General features: G+C 43.9%; 2 protein-coding genes across 5 annotated transcripts in view; both read right to left on the bottom strand.

Moving 5' to 3' along the window:
• Positions 1–15,500, bottom strand: part of AGBL4 (ATP/GTP binding protein like 4) — a 545,910-nt gene that overhangs the window by 234,727 nt on the left and 295,683 nt on the right. The gene's annotated exons all lie outside the window — the stretch shown is intronic.
• Positions 1–15,500, bottom strand: part of BEND5 (BEN domain containing 5) — a 48,268-nt gene that overhangs the window by 4,527 nt on the left and 28,241 nt on the right. For both annotated transcript variants that reach the window (XM_032247525.1, XM_032247526.1), the window contains exons 4-5: positions 10,619–10,767; positions 4,332–4,545 (exon numbers count right to left, since the gene is read on the bottom strand). In XM_032247525.1, coding sequence (XP_032103416.1) covers positions 4,332–4,545; positions 10,619–10,767 — 363 coding nt within the window. The remainder of the gene's footprint in view (positions 1–4,331; positions 4,546–10,618; positions 10,768–15,500) is intronic.

Consider the following 15,500-nt stretch of genomic DNA (forward strand, 5'->3'; position numbering starts at 1 on the left):
TGGAAAATGGGGGAGTGGATCAGCAGTGGTTTAAGAGAGATCTGGGGGCCAAACAGATGGGTAGTGAGGGATGTGGAGGAGTCAAGGATGAAGCCTGGGTGCCCGGCTGGTGGTACTACTCATCAAGACAGGGAACACAGAAGAGGCAGAAGGCTTCACACAGAAGGAGAGAAAAGAAGAGAGAGAAGCGAGCAGTGCAGTTTTGCCAATGTCATGTGGACATCTGTGAAGAGATGACCAGTGGGCGCTTGGACATACAGATCAAGAAATCAGAAGTGTGAATTGAAGTCAAATACAGGTTTTGAGAATCATCATTGACTGAATCAACAAATATGTATTGAGCGCTTACTATGGGCTAGCCCTGAATAATATGCTTGTAAAGTTTAAATCTAAAGGAAGTGGGAGAAGAAAGAAAATTATCATGTAAAAAAAGTAAATAGGAAATGCTATACAGAGACTTGAAGTAGGGTGAGGTGACAGACAGCAATGGAAAGGCCACTTTAGACTAAGTGGCTAGGGAGGCCTGTCTCAGTGACAGTGAGGAGGGCATGCAGATCAGGAGCAAGGGAGTAGGAACAGGAAGGAGTGAAAGAACTCCAAGGCTACAGCATGGCGGCAAACGGGAAGTGTGATACAAGATGATGTCGGAGGCATCCCAAAGGCGGATCATCGGTAACAGCTGAGGAGTACGGATTTCAACCCAGAGCCAAGGGCACACTGAAGGCAACGGGAACAACAGGAAGTGAGAAGAGACGCTGAGGAATGCTTGGCAGGATTAGACAGAAGAGGGCTAGAGACAAAGGGGCGGGCCCATCAAGGAGACTGAGAAGCCAGAAAGATGGGAAGAAACCCCCAGCGTGCAGAACAGGTTTCTCAGTGAAGGAGGAAGGGTCATGTCAAACAGGGCCAGTGAGAGTGTGAGAAACACACAAGGATTTAGTGACAAGGAAGTCACTGGGGACCTTGGTGAAAACAGATCAAGCAGAAGGCTGGGAGGCCGAGGCAAATGGCAAGGGCATTATCAGGGAACACAGTGGGTGCAGCTAGTCTTTCCAGGAGCCTGGATGTGAAAGAAGGGAGATATGACAGCAGCTGGGTGACAGAGTGCCCTTTAAGGAGGGTTTCTTTGCTTTTGTAAGAAATGAGTGATCAAGTATATTCAAACGATGCTGGGAAGGAATCAGTAGAGCAGGAACACAACTGAAGGAACAAGGTACTTAGGAAGGCAGGCAGATTGAAATCCAGAGCTCAGGTGGAGAGACTCACCAGCCCCCCAAAAAAGAAAGAACTCTTTTGGGACAGGAGGCAGGAAAATTGAGGACATAGTTAAGTCTGTAGGTGTGATGCGTCAAAACTGTGGAAATTCCTTTACTTTCCTCTCTGAAAGAAGAGACAAGGCCTATCTCTTAGATAGATGTGAGCTATCATATGTGAAAAAGTAAAAAAAATTAAAAAGGGCTTGGAAAATTAGGGAGTTGATCAGGGAGGGAAACTCAGACAACTTGGCAGATGATGTGGAGTCCCAGCAGGGTTTGAAGCTAAGGAGTGTGTCATGGCCCAAGCCACATGGATGAGGTATATTCTTCTACGTTGCTGCACTGCTACAATCCTGGGCAGCCCTGACTATCTTCAGAGGTAAGATCGTTTCAGCTTAGTTTTCAGCTAACAAATCTGAAACACGGAGAGAAAGTGATTTACAAGAAATCACACTAACAGTTGGTCAGGGGATCGGCTTGTGGGTCTCAGTATTTCTTCTGTTCAACCCTTCATTTACTGAGTGCCTACTATATGCCAGGTATTGTGTTTGGCAAAGAGGCCACAGAGATGAGTCAAATATAGTTCCCTGATCCCTGAGGCAGACACACAGCAGATGATTTTATATCATGTGATAATGGTAGAAACAGACAGTTATCTGAAGGCACCCAGGACCCCCTGAGTCATGTTCCAATAAGCACAACAGAATTAGAGGTTGGTCGCCTACCAGGCAGGGCAGGGCAGGGCTGCATCCCCAGGATGGCCTTTATCTCAGGGTGACCTCCCAAATCAGGCTTTACCACTTCAGACAGCAGCCAGACCAAAGGTTACCTCTGATTATCCAAAAATAAGCAGCTGCCTAAATCAATTAATCTGGAGCCAGCCAGGCAAGGGAGGCAGCTATGTTACAGCAGAACAAGCCCTGACCAGAGTCGGGCGGTGTGTGTTTGAATCTAGGCTCTGAAACCTTATAGTTGTGACCTCAGGCTGGCTGCTTACCCTATGTCCTGCCACCTTGACCTCCAAAATATACCCTAAACCTGGGCATATTTCTCCACCTCCAGTGCTGTGCCCTTAGTCTATGGGCAGCAGCATCTCCCACCAAGAAGAGCAATGCAACAGCTTTGTAACTCATCTCCCATGTGGTCACTCCATGATTGGAAGACCTCCACTGCCCTCCTACTCTAGTAAATCCAAGCTGCTTACTGTGGCCTTCCCAGCCCTACAAGACGGGCTCTCGCCCACCTCCCTGAACTCACTCTCCCTTCTTCTGCATCCCAGCCATCTGGGGCTTCTTCACACCTGTAAGATGCCAGCCTTCACACCTGCTGCTTATTCTGCCTGTTCTGCCACCCCTCTGTCTTTTACAAGGATGACTCTTCCACATTGCAGCTCAATGTCACCTCCTCAAACAGACCTTCTCCAACTACCCCAGAGAATGCAGCCCTCTCTGTCCTACCACAGCATGAGGAAGCTCATAGTACCTAAAATTATCGAACTTGTTCCTGGACATATTTGTTGTCTGCCGCAGAGTCTGCTGAAAACATACGTGTTGACTGACTGAGTCTTACTTTCTTTATGAAAACATGGCAGACCTGGACACTGAGAGATCAGTGGTTAGGAGCACAGATTCTGAAGACGGCCTGCTGGCTCGACTCCCAGCTCTCCTCCCACTAGCTGTAAAACCTGGTCAAGTTACTTAACATCTCTGTCTCAGTTTCCTTATCTGTAAAATAGAATTATAATAGTAGCCAACAGTAGGGTTGTTAGGAGGATAATGAGCTAACATATATAAAAGTGTTTTTAAAAAGAGAACCATTAAAAAAAAACACACCCCAAATCCTGAAACACAGTAAGGGCCTAAAATAATTATCAACTACTGTATTCTCTTTGCTCCCTCTACACCACTGTCTGTCTCTATAGCTTTTATTTTCTGTAGAGTAACTAGTTGTTTTTTGTGTTTATCTTCCCCATGAGACTATGAGCTCCTTGCAGATGGATGCTGTGTCTTATCCCTCTTTGTGTCCTCAATACCCAGTAGAGGGCCTGGCAAGGAATGGAAGGGTGGAGAAAGGGTGGGAGAGAGGGCGGAAAGAAAAAAGAGAGGAGAAAGAAGAGGTAAGGAAAGAGAGAAAATAGAAGGTGAAGGAAGAAAGGAGGGAAGGAGGGAAGAAAAAAAGAGGAAAGAGGAATAAAAGGAGGGAAGGAAGGAAAGAGGGAGGAAGGAGAAAAGAAAGGAGGGAAGGAAGGAAGGGAAAAAGAAAGAAGGAAGGGAAAAGGGAAGGAAGAAAAAAGGTAGGAAAAAAGAAAAGAAAAAAGGAAAGAAGGAAGAAAAAAGGAAGGAAGAAAAAAGAAGGGAAGGAAAAAAGGAAGGAAGAAAAAAGGAAGGTAGGAAAGAGGGAAGGAAGGAAGTAAAGAAGGGAGGGAGGGAAAATTCAAGAGTCCGGGATACAGCCCTGTCTTTAGGGAGACAAATGGCTCCCTGTCTCTTTTCCTGCCCTCCAACCTCTCCCAAATACCAGAAAGGAAGCTGAATCTTTTGACTACCAGCTGGTCTTCATCTCATTAACTGCTCCAGGCACAATGCTAGAACTGCCAAGAGCTGCATCCCCTAGCCTTGATGTTTCCTGCTCTGGGTACACAACAGCACTCCTTTCCCATCTCCATGCCTTCGTTCAAGATGCCTCTGCCTCCTGAAGCATAACACCTCACCATACACATCTGTGTCTCCGTATCCGTCAAGGCCCAGTTCAGTGACCCCCTTCCCCAGGAAGTCTTCCCTGATTTTCCAGCTAAGGGTGTCCTCCCCTCCTGAGAACTCCCTTAGCACGCCATCTGTCCCTTTCTTATGCTAATTCCTTGTGGAATATAATTGTACTTGGGTCCACAGCTCATCTGCCTGGTAAATGTGAGCTCTTCTGGGGCATTTGGGTTATCTGCTCAGGTGTCCACAGGCTCAGCCCAGGGCCTGGCATGCAGAGGCCTCATTAAGTAATCACTGAATTGAATTGTGCCTAATACATTCTTGACAGAGTAAAAGACAGAATCCCAGCCAGTGTTTCCACTCAGTGACCTACCTCTGACGATGCTTAGTTTGTGAGGCGAGAGGGGTGGTTTAGGGACCGCATCTTTCTTTTTTTTTGTGGCAACTCCTGTGACGCTTCTGTTTTTCAGAACATCTGTTCCCCAAATCATAACTGCCAAGTTCTTCGTGTACTTGGAATCTCCTTGGGTTACTTGTAGCTGGTGCCATTTCTCCTCATCAACCCAAATCCCGCTTCCCAGATGGACCTGAGAGGAATAGGAACACCAGCACCTGTTTAGTCCGACAGGAGGGCAGTGGGAGGCTTCTCTTGTCCTTTAAAAAGCATTGCTGCACAACTGTAAGAGATTCATGTCATAAATAAAAATTAACTCTCTTTAAGGGTGATCATAATAGCTATCATCTACTGAATACCTGTAGTGTGCCAGGCCTTATTCCAGTGCTTTATATTTGCTATCTCAAATCTTTATGCCAATTGTGGATAGAAGGCCTTATAACACCGTTTTCCTTTCAGTTGGAAAAACCAGGTTTAGAAAGGTGAGGTGACTTGCCAAGTATCACTCAACTAGTAACTGGCAGAGTTGAGCTTCTACACTATACTTAGGTTATTGCTAGACTGCTCAGAGCCTGACCAAATCTCAGAATACACATGCCTAAATTCTTTCTGTGTTACATATGGAAAGACTCTTCTTCCTCTAATGTGAACATTCTGGGACATATATCTTCCTAGCATGGTGGTTCTCAACCTTGGCTGCACACAGGGGTCAACTGGGGAGCTGGAAAAATCACCAGTGCTGGACGTGCATGGTGGCTCACGCCTGTAATCCCAGCACTTTGGGAGGCCAAGGTGGGCGGATCACGAGATCAGGAGATCAAGACCATCCTGGCTAACACGGGGAAACCCCGCCTCTACTAAAAACACAACAAATTTGCCGGGCGTGGGGGCACAAGCCTGTAGTCCCAGCTGCTCAGGGGGCTGAGGCAGGAGAATCGCTTGAACTTGGGAAGCAGAAGTTGCAGTGAGCCGAGATACTGCATTCCAGCTTGAGCGATAGAGCGAGACTCTGTCTCAAAAACAAAAAAAAAAATCACCAGTGCCTGGACCCCACTTGCAGAGATTCTGATTTATTTGGATGGGGTGTGGCCTAAATACTTCCAGTGTATGGCTGCATGTGAAAACCTCTGCCAGTGAGAGTAAGGAGAGCAGGTGCCCTGCCAACTGGAAGGCTGTGCCAGTCCTTTCCCACCTCTGAGCTTCATTTCCCTACCTATGCAGTGGGAGAGCTGGATTTCATCTCAAAGTGCCTTCTGGCTCAAAACACCTATGATTTCAAACACAACACAAGGCACCCAATTTGATTCCGACGGCACAAAGAACAAAATCCAATCTTATGCTCCCTATGAGTTTCAGTGCAGAGCCAATAAGACCCAGAATGTTCCAGCAATAAGCTACAAGCTTGTAAATTTGTTCTCTTTTCTGCATCTTCAGTAAATCTAAAAAAAAGTTAGTATAAAATTTACATCTCACAAGTCATTTACTAACATTAAGAATTAAAAAATAGTGTCGCTTTGACATTGCCATTTACGTCGTGCTTCTGCTGAGTCTGTGAGGGGAGGAAATGCCTTTGTGGGGACAGAGGGTGGCAGGTGCTAATGAGCTTAACTTTCTAAGGGGCATGAAAAGGATCTGCCAAATGTTCCTGTTTTCAGAAATGCCTGCAGGTTGCCAACATCACATGGTCAGAGACATCTCTGGAGAAGTCCTGGTCTAGGAGACTTGACGCATTCCCAACTAATGGCAGGCCAGCAAGACCAATTGTTCAAAAAACAATTAAAGATCTTTCTACTACTGAAGCTTGGCTTGGGAGGGAAGGTGAGTACACACAGTCAGGCAGTCAGGTGTCAGCCAGCAACACTTCTTCCTTTACCAATTACTGAAATTTTCCAACCATCGAGAAGAAAAAAAATAGCAACGCAGCCCACCCAGGAATGTAAGTAAACAATCCACCTGCACATCTGACTTCACCTCCTTTTGCTCAAAAGATCATTCAGACTGCTGCAGGCAATCAGATAACTAGATCCACCTGGCCTCCCTGCGCTGTAAACTTCAGTATTGCAAATCTGTTCATCTGCTCAGGAAAGATAAGCAGCCCTGGAGTGAGATGTACTACCTGGCTGCTGGCTAGGCGACACGGACACCAAGGTCACTCGTGGCCTTTTCTCCCCAGTTCGAACTGCAGGTGGGCAGTCTGTGTGCTAGACGGGGCATGCTGGGGACAAGTTCCCCACTGCTCCCCGCTGGACCCTGCATCACTTCCCTTGATGACACTTGATGCCACCCACACAAGCTTCCTAGGATAGGAGAAAAACAAGGAACTTTGAAATATTTTCAATTCTGAATCAGAAAATCACAGAGATGGATGCCAACTTCAGATTTCTCAAAAATCTCTGTTTCTCCCCGACTCTTGCTTTCCTGTGATCTTTTAATTTGTTATTCTTGAAAGGGAGATGAAAGTCCTTTGAGTCAATGTTCTACAAAAGAAAAGGGGCACTAGTATTTTTTGAGTACCTATAATGAACCAGGTACTGTACATTCAATTTATTTATTCCTCATAATGACCTTAAGAGATGGAAACAGGTAGAAATTATTTTCCCATTATACAGATGTAAACAGAGATTCAGAGGGACTGAATAACTTTTCCTAAGGTACAGTCAAGTTTGGAATCAAGATTCAAATCCAAATCCTGAAGCTTCTGCTCTCCCTGTCTTCCTTGCTGCCACCAAGGTGGTACTGACATAGATGAAAGACAGCAGACCTAACACATCAGTGTTCAGTTACTTTTCCTCTTGAGTTTTCTCTGTATCTGCCTGGCTACTTCCCATGCCAGCTCCCAGCGTAGTTCACCACTGCAGACAGGGAAGCCAGGAAAACAGCCACGGACTGGCCTTTGCCTCCAGTCCTTGCTCCCTCCAACCCACCCACCCTATAATCACCACACATTAAGTTCCCTAAAACACCTCTTTCCCTGTTTGACTAGATGACTTCTGCAGTCTTTCAACTGTGTTTTTATGTCAATCCTCTGGAACTCTGAATGGCTCCCTGTGTCCTACCACATATAACCCAACTTCTTCAGCCTGGCTTTCAAGGCCCATTAGAATCCTTTGTGTCTACTAATCTTCACTCTCCTACTACATTTATCTACATAGTCCATCTACACTATAAAATTCCTGAACTCGTTCATTTGCTGCTACTTCCAGTGCGCTATAACATCAAGAAGACGGGTGCTGGAGCTGCCGGCCCTGGGTGTAAATCTCAGCTCTTCTACCTGGTTGCCACTCACTTTACTTTTCTGAGCCTTCCTTTTCTCAGCTACACAGTCAGGAGACCACTGCTACCTCAGAGTTGCTGTGAGGGTCAAAAGAGAAAAGATGCGTAAAGTGTCAGGAGGCCAGCAACTGTTACATCCTTTGCTCTCTTTCCCCTCCCCGTGTTTCTGTTCCTGCCATTCTCTTGCCCAGGAATAAATGTTTTCCCTATTTTCTTAAGCCTGCTAATCTTTCAAGTCTAAAATCCAAGAAACACTCCTTAATTACTGCAGGGCTAAGTTCTATCCCTTCTGAATTTCTAGTCCACTTAGAGCCACTGCTACCTAATTCAGCCCTTCACAGTACCTGTCACTGGGGAAGGTCAAGGCTTTGATGTCCCCTGTAAAGTGATAAGGCCTAGTCTGTACACTAAGCAGTAAGAAATTGATGGGCATATTTAATGGCTTTATGGAACTGGTTTTTTTGCTTCTGATGAGCTGCTGTTCCTTGGAGAAGAAAATATTTTCTGACATTCACTCAAGTACAATGGCAACTTTAGAGCACAGAAAGACATGAGCTTCCCTACAACCAAGCACAGGTATATGCTGGGGCATTTGAGACAAGGGCCCCTGAGGTTAGCAAGGCTCAAGGTCACCTGGAGCAATGCTCAGCTTTGAGGGATGTAGCAGAACAGACTGGTGAGAGCACTGGCCTGGGACCCAGGAGGTCTGGCTTTCAGTTCCTGCCTATATAATTATCTAACCTGTTATATAATTGTAGAGGAGTCTAGATATGTTTCCCTATCCATATTACGTATAAATTAGGTTATTTAAAATTTAATGGTCTTTGCAGCTTTATGATTCAATGAGTTTTTGAAATAAAACATCTTAGACAAAGAAAAGCAATGCACTTTACCCAAATCAGAATTTGTGTGGCAAGCCCAACTCATGTAGACCACAGTATACTGTTTGACCAAAGTGTTACTGTTATGTGTCAAAGGAGGTTATCAAAAATGTGGCATCTGGTAGGATGGAACTTGATCAAATTATATTTGTGTGAAAAGTTTTATAGGACAAAACTCATTTCCTACTAGGAAATATATCCCATTCCAATGCTCTAAGCCTTGCAGAGATTAAGGCCTCTGATCATGCAGACAGAAGGAAGAGTCAGAGAAGACAGCAGAGCCACGAACAATGAGGGCTACTTCTGAGACGTGGGAGATGCTGTTCGGGGAAGCTGCCGTCATTTTCAGCGTGTCCACCTCCCTTCTTCTGCATTTAACTCTCTCTGCCTGACTACCAATTAGGTGCAAGCAAAAACCAGGTTAGTCTTGTAGCAACATGTTGGCAAAAACCAATGAAAAAACAAAATAGGCATTTTCAAGATTTGCTGTTCAACTCGTGTAAAAAAATTAAATGAGGTTTGAGAGACTCATTTTCTGGGGGAAGAATGCTATCTTTGCAAAAGAGGCCCCCTATAATGCTCTGAAACTATCCATCAGCCTTCAAGGCAAGGGAGAAATAGATTTCTCTTGGAAGCTACCTTAATAAAAACTCTCTAGTCACTCCACAATGTGGTCATGACTAAAAGGAAATCAACAAACATAGCATAGTCCTCTGTTATCTGATTGGGGAAGGTTCACCAAACTTAGATACACAGTTTGAATCAGAAAGGACTTTGGAAAGCATCAATCTGATCTCATCTTTCACAGATAAGGATGCTGAGACCCAGAGAAATGAAGGACCTTTGCAAGGTCACACAGGTAGGACAGATACAGAGCTATGCTAACAACTCAGGCTCTAGGCTGCCGACTTTCAACCTGTCATGCCACTTCTCCTCTGCAAAGCTGACATTTCAAGCCTGTTGAAGGGAACAAGGCAAGGCAGAATGGTCCTACGGTCTGGCCCATCAGCTTTGCCTCTGCAGGGGAGGAAGCACTCAGTGGGAGACGCAGGGAATGACAGCACATCCAAGAGAGCCCTGAAAACTAATAGGTTTCATTTCCTTAGCTTGACAATATTTGCTTTGGCTCAGGTTGGCCAGTTGCAGAGACATATCTGGACAAACCCAAACAAAACAATTTTTTCTTTATCATCAACCCACCAGAGAATGATACTAAATAAACAGAGACCTTTTGAAGTTTGAGGCAAGAAAAATGAACCGACACATATGATGCCTTAAGGAGAATGAGAGGCGATATCTGTAATGCATGCCACGGTGGCAGAGAACATAACACCAAAGCTGAATTTCACCAGTGCCCACACAAAGGGCTCTGATATACTTCTTCAAAGATGAATTTGACTGAAGGTTAGAAGAATGTCAGAACAGTTTCCTCCTCCGCCCTGCTGCTACATAATCATGTGACTTTAAGATTTTTCAAAAGCTATTCCATTACTAATAGTGCTTCAGTTTTCATTCATCATTTGTTTTCAAGGTCATCTAAATAAATCCGAGGAATTCTATGTGGCCCTAGGACTGTGGGCTAACCACTGCTGCATACATACAGCTTGAAGGAGGCTTAGGGATAGGGAGTATGTCTTCTCCACCCCTGTATTCCTGTTATCTAGCACAGGGCTTAGAACATGCAGATACTTTGTAAGTGGTGAATGAATACAAATTGAGTTGTTATCTGTAAATCAGATACTACATTTCCAGTTCACATGACAAATTTTAGGCATCTGGACTCATAGGAAGGTGGGACAAGTTTCATCAAACTATCATGGGAATTAAGAAACTTCTCATTAGTAAGCTATTTCAAAATGTCAATTTACTTTTATAGATGCTTTGGCTCAATATTTTTTTAAAAAGTAAGAAAGAAAAAAAGGAAGAAGGAAGAGAAAATGCCCCAGTAAAGCTATGCTACTTATAATATACAAATTCCAGAAGCAGACATTCAGGGCTAGTCCAGGAGGCCAACCAGTCAAGTGGTGTTTCGGAAAGCTCCCACCATACTCTCCATCTTTACTCTGACTAACAAACACTTGCAGGGAATGGATATTGAGCTTAAAACACTACCTTGCCATTGTCTAGGATATACTTGTCCATGACAGGCGCAGGAGCGGGGTAATAGGACGACGTATTTGCTTCCTCACTGAAAGTGCTCCGTAACTCCGGCTCGGGCTCGAGACATTCTGACTTTACTTTTTCCAGATCAATGGCGGGACCTAGGCAGTTAAGAAAAGAAATCTGTCTAGAACTCCAAGGAAAATAAAACGCAAATATTTTTAACTAGGCATCTATCAGCACACAGTGGCACAAAAAAAAAATATGCTAGCTTATTTTTGTCCATTGAACTACACTTAAACCCAGACTCGAAAATAATATGAGGTATGAATGTCACAAGGGAAAAGGTGGAAAACTGGAGACAAGAATGGACTAGACCCTAATGAAGTTTGAATGAGGAGCACGCTTCTAGGGTGTCATTGTCTAAATGGAAAGGCAGGATTCAACTTCCTGCACAGGAAAGAGGTTCTGTTAGGACTGGGTTGGAGAAGGGGTGGCAATTGCTGGAATATGCAAATAGTGTATTTGTCAAAATCCTCACCTCAACAGCCTACATTGGAGAAGGCCGTAACAGAAGAAGGGAGCTTAGGAAAGGGTGGGTAAAAATGTGAAGGCCTCCCCCTCCCCAAGACCTAGTATCTAGACAGGAGCATTTGAACCAACAAATTAAAACACAATACACATTAAGCCCCTGATTGCCTGATCCAGCAGCTACTCTGATTTCTATTTTAATGCAATCAACACAAATTACATGCAGTTTAAATAGTGAAAGGAAGCTAGATAAATGGTGATAGTTTCTAAGGGGGTTATTTTTTCTCCATTAGCTTTTAAAAATGGACTATTTTTTAAAATCACCTATTGTGTGTTGATTACTAAAGGGCAGAGAAACAGGATGAAAATGGGTAAATAAGGCCAAATGACTTGATTAACTTTTGTGGGAGAACAACTTCAAAGGCCAATATAATTTAACATGATGAAAATTCTCCCCATGCAAACATTTCAGGAGCTGACTGAGATCAGAGATTTGGCTACTGCCATAGCAGCTCCCTCTGGCTGTGCATGTAACTTAGGTGTAACAGATGAACTCACAGACCAGCCTTCTCTTTTGCTAGCCATGTGGACAACTGGGTATAAATCTCTTTACATATTAAAGCCCTTTGTAACAATCTGCTTGCAACTCTGTGTTCAGCTGACACATCCTAGACTTTGGTTGGTAGCAGTGAAGGTATTGGTGAATTTGTTACCAAAATTCCTCATGACACAACTTCCCAGAAGAGAATATCAATCCTGAGTGGCTGGCAGTTCCTAACTGAAAGACGGAATCTCTGTAGTCTCCTAAGATTTAAGAATGAAACTTGCACAAAGCTGAATGGAAGATGGTTGGGGAGCAGAACAGTGTAAATAAAAGACCTCAACTCATCTTGGTAGAGATTTCAGGTCCCATTTCTGGCTATGCTATATTTCAATTGTGTGACCACAGGTGAGTAAATTACAGATACAGAAATTGGCAGAGAGAAGGACCAATAGCATCATAATTGTTCTGACAGCACTTCTCAATAGGAGGTACAGGAACTATTCAAGAGCTAGGCCTAGGTCTTATTCTTTCCTTTGTCCCCAGCACCTGGAGCTGAGTAGGTAATCTCTAAATGTTTGCTAAGTAAATAAAAGAATGACAATAATGAATGAGTAATTCTAAAGTTTCAGAAGCAAATGCCAAAGTTTCTTCTCTCTCTGTATGGGATCACAGGTTAAATTGTTGAGACACAAACAAATTCAGGTGGAGCATTTGATCTTTTCTCAGATCTGGGAAGAGGTAATTACTTAAATTTCCCCTAAAGCACATGGCTGAGTTGGTGTGTGATGTCTCTTCTAGGTCTGACCTTCAGCCACAGAAAAAAAAAAATGGCTGAGAACAGGAGGTCTATGAATCCACTCACTCACATCATCTTTAGTAAGAACATGTCCTTCCTCTAGAGCCTCCTTTTCCTTCCATGAGATGATGGACAACTGAATGAATCCAGTCTAGCCATTACTTCAGCCTGATTCTCTCCCATCCATCTCTATAAAGGCCATCAAAGAGATCTTCCACATGGCCCCGTCTTTCCTGCTTAGGCTGCCCATTACCCACGAAATTAAGTCCCATACCATCGCCTCCATAAGGCCCAGAACAACCAGCCTCCTCTCAACCTCTAGGGTTCATTTATTGCCCTCCACCAATATTCACCTCTGCTCAGGCACCTCAAATGCCATGTTGTTCCAGGCCTCTGTGCTGTTGCCTTGGCCTCATCTGTCTGCCAAGATATATATATCTATAAATACACACACACACACACACACACACATATATACACAGACATACATGAAATGATGATTTCAGAGTCTGGTACAGAGTGGGTTCTCGGTAGATAGTCGTTCATTCCCTCTCCACCCACTCCCATACAAGTTACACTTGTGTGCTTAAGTTTGTTTCTACTAAACCGTAGGTTCTGTGAAACAGAGCCTGTGCTGTTCTGCTTTTGCCCCTGGAGCTTAGTACAGGCCCAGCACAGAGCAGGTCCTTGTACTCCACAGGTCCTTGTACATCCACTCTCCTCAAGGCTCACGATGGTCTCCTCAAGGATCACGATGTTCTCCTCAGGGACTCATAGACTTCTGTCAAATACTGAAGCTACTATACTGAGATCTTGGCTCTCAAGAAAAACTTTTTTCTAAATTTCTCAGTCAGTACCATTTGATTAACACCTGGTGAAAGCTCTCTCCAACGGCCTCCTCATTCCATGACATTATCTACAGAAGGTCAGCCTGAAAAGCCAACCAAAGGTACATCTTAAAAGGGACTTTTCAGGAGACCTGGGTGTGAATCCCGGCTCATGACTTCAAAGTCAGGTCATCTTATCCTCTCTGCAAATCAGCTTTCCTACCTGCACAATGGGGATTACCAAAAGCCATCACCCAGGCTGATGACACCTCTAGAAGAGCCTAGCACTGAGGCAGGCACAGAACAGACAGAAGCTGGCAAATGGCAGATGAATGAAGGAATGAATCAATCAATAAAGCACAATGTTTAGCATTACAGGATCAGAAAGAAAAGGAACAGAAAAAGCATGTGGTTTCTTCTGGGAGAGCAGGGAGGGCCCCTAGTGCTTTTAATTTAAGAGGGGGGAAAATCACTTCATTGCAAATTTTAGTCGGCTCCACTACCGATGTTGGCAATTTACATCTCATTATAACAAATGCTTCAGATTGCTGTTTTGCTTTTAAAAAATTTCTGAGGCATTGTTCTCCCTCAAACACATGTGACCAAATTAGCCACAATAATAAGCACTTGCGTTAAGAGACAGCATTGTACAATCTGGCGCAGATATTTTAGGTAACAAAGGAACATTTTTCACTTTGTGGGAGGACTGGGAATTAAAAAAAAGGGGGCTTTGATCCACTTGCATTCCGATATTGACACACACTTTAAGTTTATTTGGGGGAAAATACACCTTCCATGGAAAGAAACCTCTCAGCTGGATAAAGGAAGCTTTTAAAAAATATAAAAGGTGCTATTTGTCTTTTCACTGAATCATTCATGAACCCATTCATCACGCAATCCCTGACTGCATATCAAGATCCAGGCTCTGTAAGAGGCACTGGGGACCCAGAGACAAAGTATGTTCCTGTTCTGGGGGAGTTTAGATTTAACATGTGAAACGCTATTATATAGCATACACGTAACTCTGATTTAATGGATGAGCAATAGATTTAGTGTTAGAAAAACCTGGTACAGATCCTGCTTCTGTTATTTACCTCTTTAAGCCCTACTGGCTTTTTCCCTAAAATGAAAAGCATGACACATGGTTAGGGTCTTTGTAAGTGCTTGCTGGCACAACAAATAGACGAAATTATACCGTTTTCTATTCTCGTTTTATTGTAAACTAGACTAATGCTCTTCTTTCTGAATAATACAAATGTTTATGTTTGTGTGGCTTCCGGGTTTAGAAATCACCTATTTTTTTTCAAATATATATGTGTTTGGACACTAAATATCATTTTTGATTTCAGCTGAAATAGAAAGCTTAATAATAATTTTTTTTTTTTTAGAAAAAAGTACTAAATCCTTTTACTTCTGTAAGTAAATAGGAAGCTTCTCTGTTGTACATACCATCCTATTTTCGTCATAAATGCAAAATAAATCAAGTCATAATTCTGAAATGCACACAGAACATCTTCTGTGGCACAGGGAATAACCGGATTTGGCAGAATGGAGATGATTTTACTGTCAAGGAGGACCTGTGCATGGGAATAGCTACGTAACAAAGAAGGAGTTAAACAAGGGCCTTGGAAAGAGACTAGGGAAGACACCTTCAGAGCTGGGTAGGAGGATCCCTGCCTGTGGACCTTCTCAGGCCCTCTCGGAAGTCATCAGCTCCTCTCACCTGCTGCTGTAGCTGTGCCTCTGTTTCTTAGACCCATTAGGTTTTCAGTGAAAGCGAACGCAAATCTGGTTTCACTCCTGTAGTGAGAATCTACTAAGTACTTCCTGAGTGCCAGCCCTGGGCTAGGTGGAACTGAGTGCTTCACAGTCCAGCAGCGGAAAGAGACAGGCGGCAGACTGTCACCACCCATGTGGCTAACACACGTTAGGAAAAAAACTGGAACAGAAGCAAAGGAGAGGGGGTGCTGCCTCTGGAGGAAACTAGGAAATCTTCGGAAGGATAGTCACAAACTTCTGTGTTGGGGCTTGGAGGATGAGAGGAGCTTGTTGGGTGTGAGGCCCTGTGGTGGGGTAGTTCTCATAAGGTGAAAGCAAGGGGCACAAACCACAGGCTCACTGTGCACAAAAGGTGCAATGTGATGATCTACATGAATTTGGAGAGGGAGAGATCACTGCTGGTTAAGGGATCCTAGA

The sequence above is a fragment of the Sapajus apella genome, unplaced genomic scaffold, assembly GCF_009761245.1.
Source record: "Sapajus apella isolate SASKATOON/1434 unplaced genomic scaffold, GSC_monkey_1.0 scaffold62, whole genome shotgun sequence".
NCBI classification, from domain to species: Eukaryota; Metazoa; Chordata; class Mammalia; order Primates; family Cebidae; genus Sapajus; species Sapajus apella.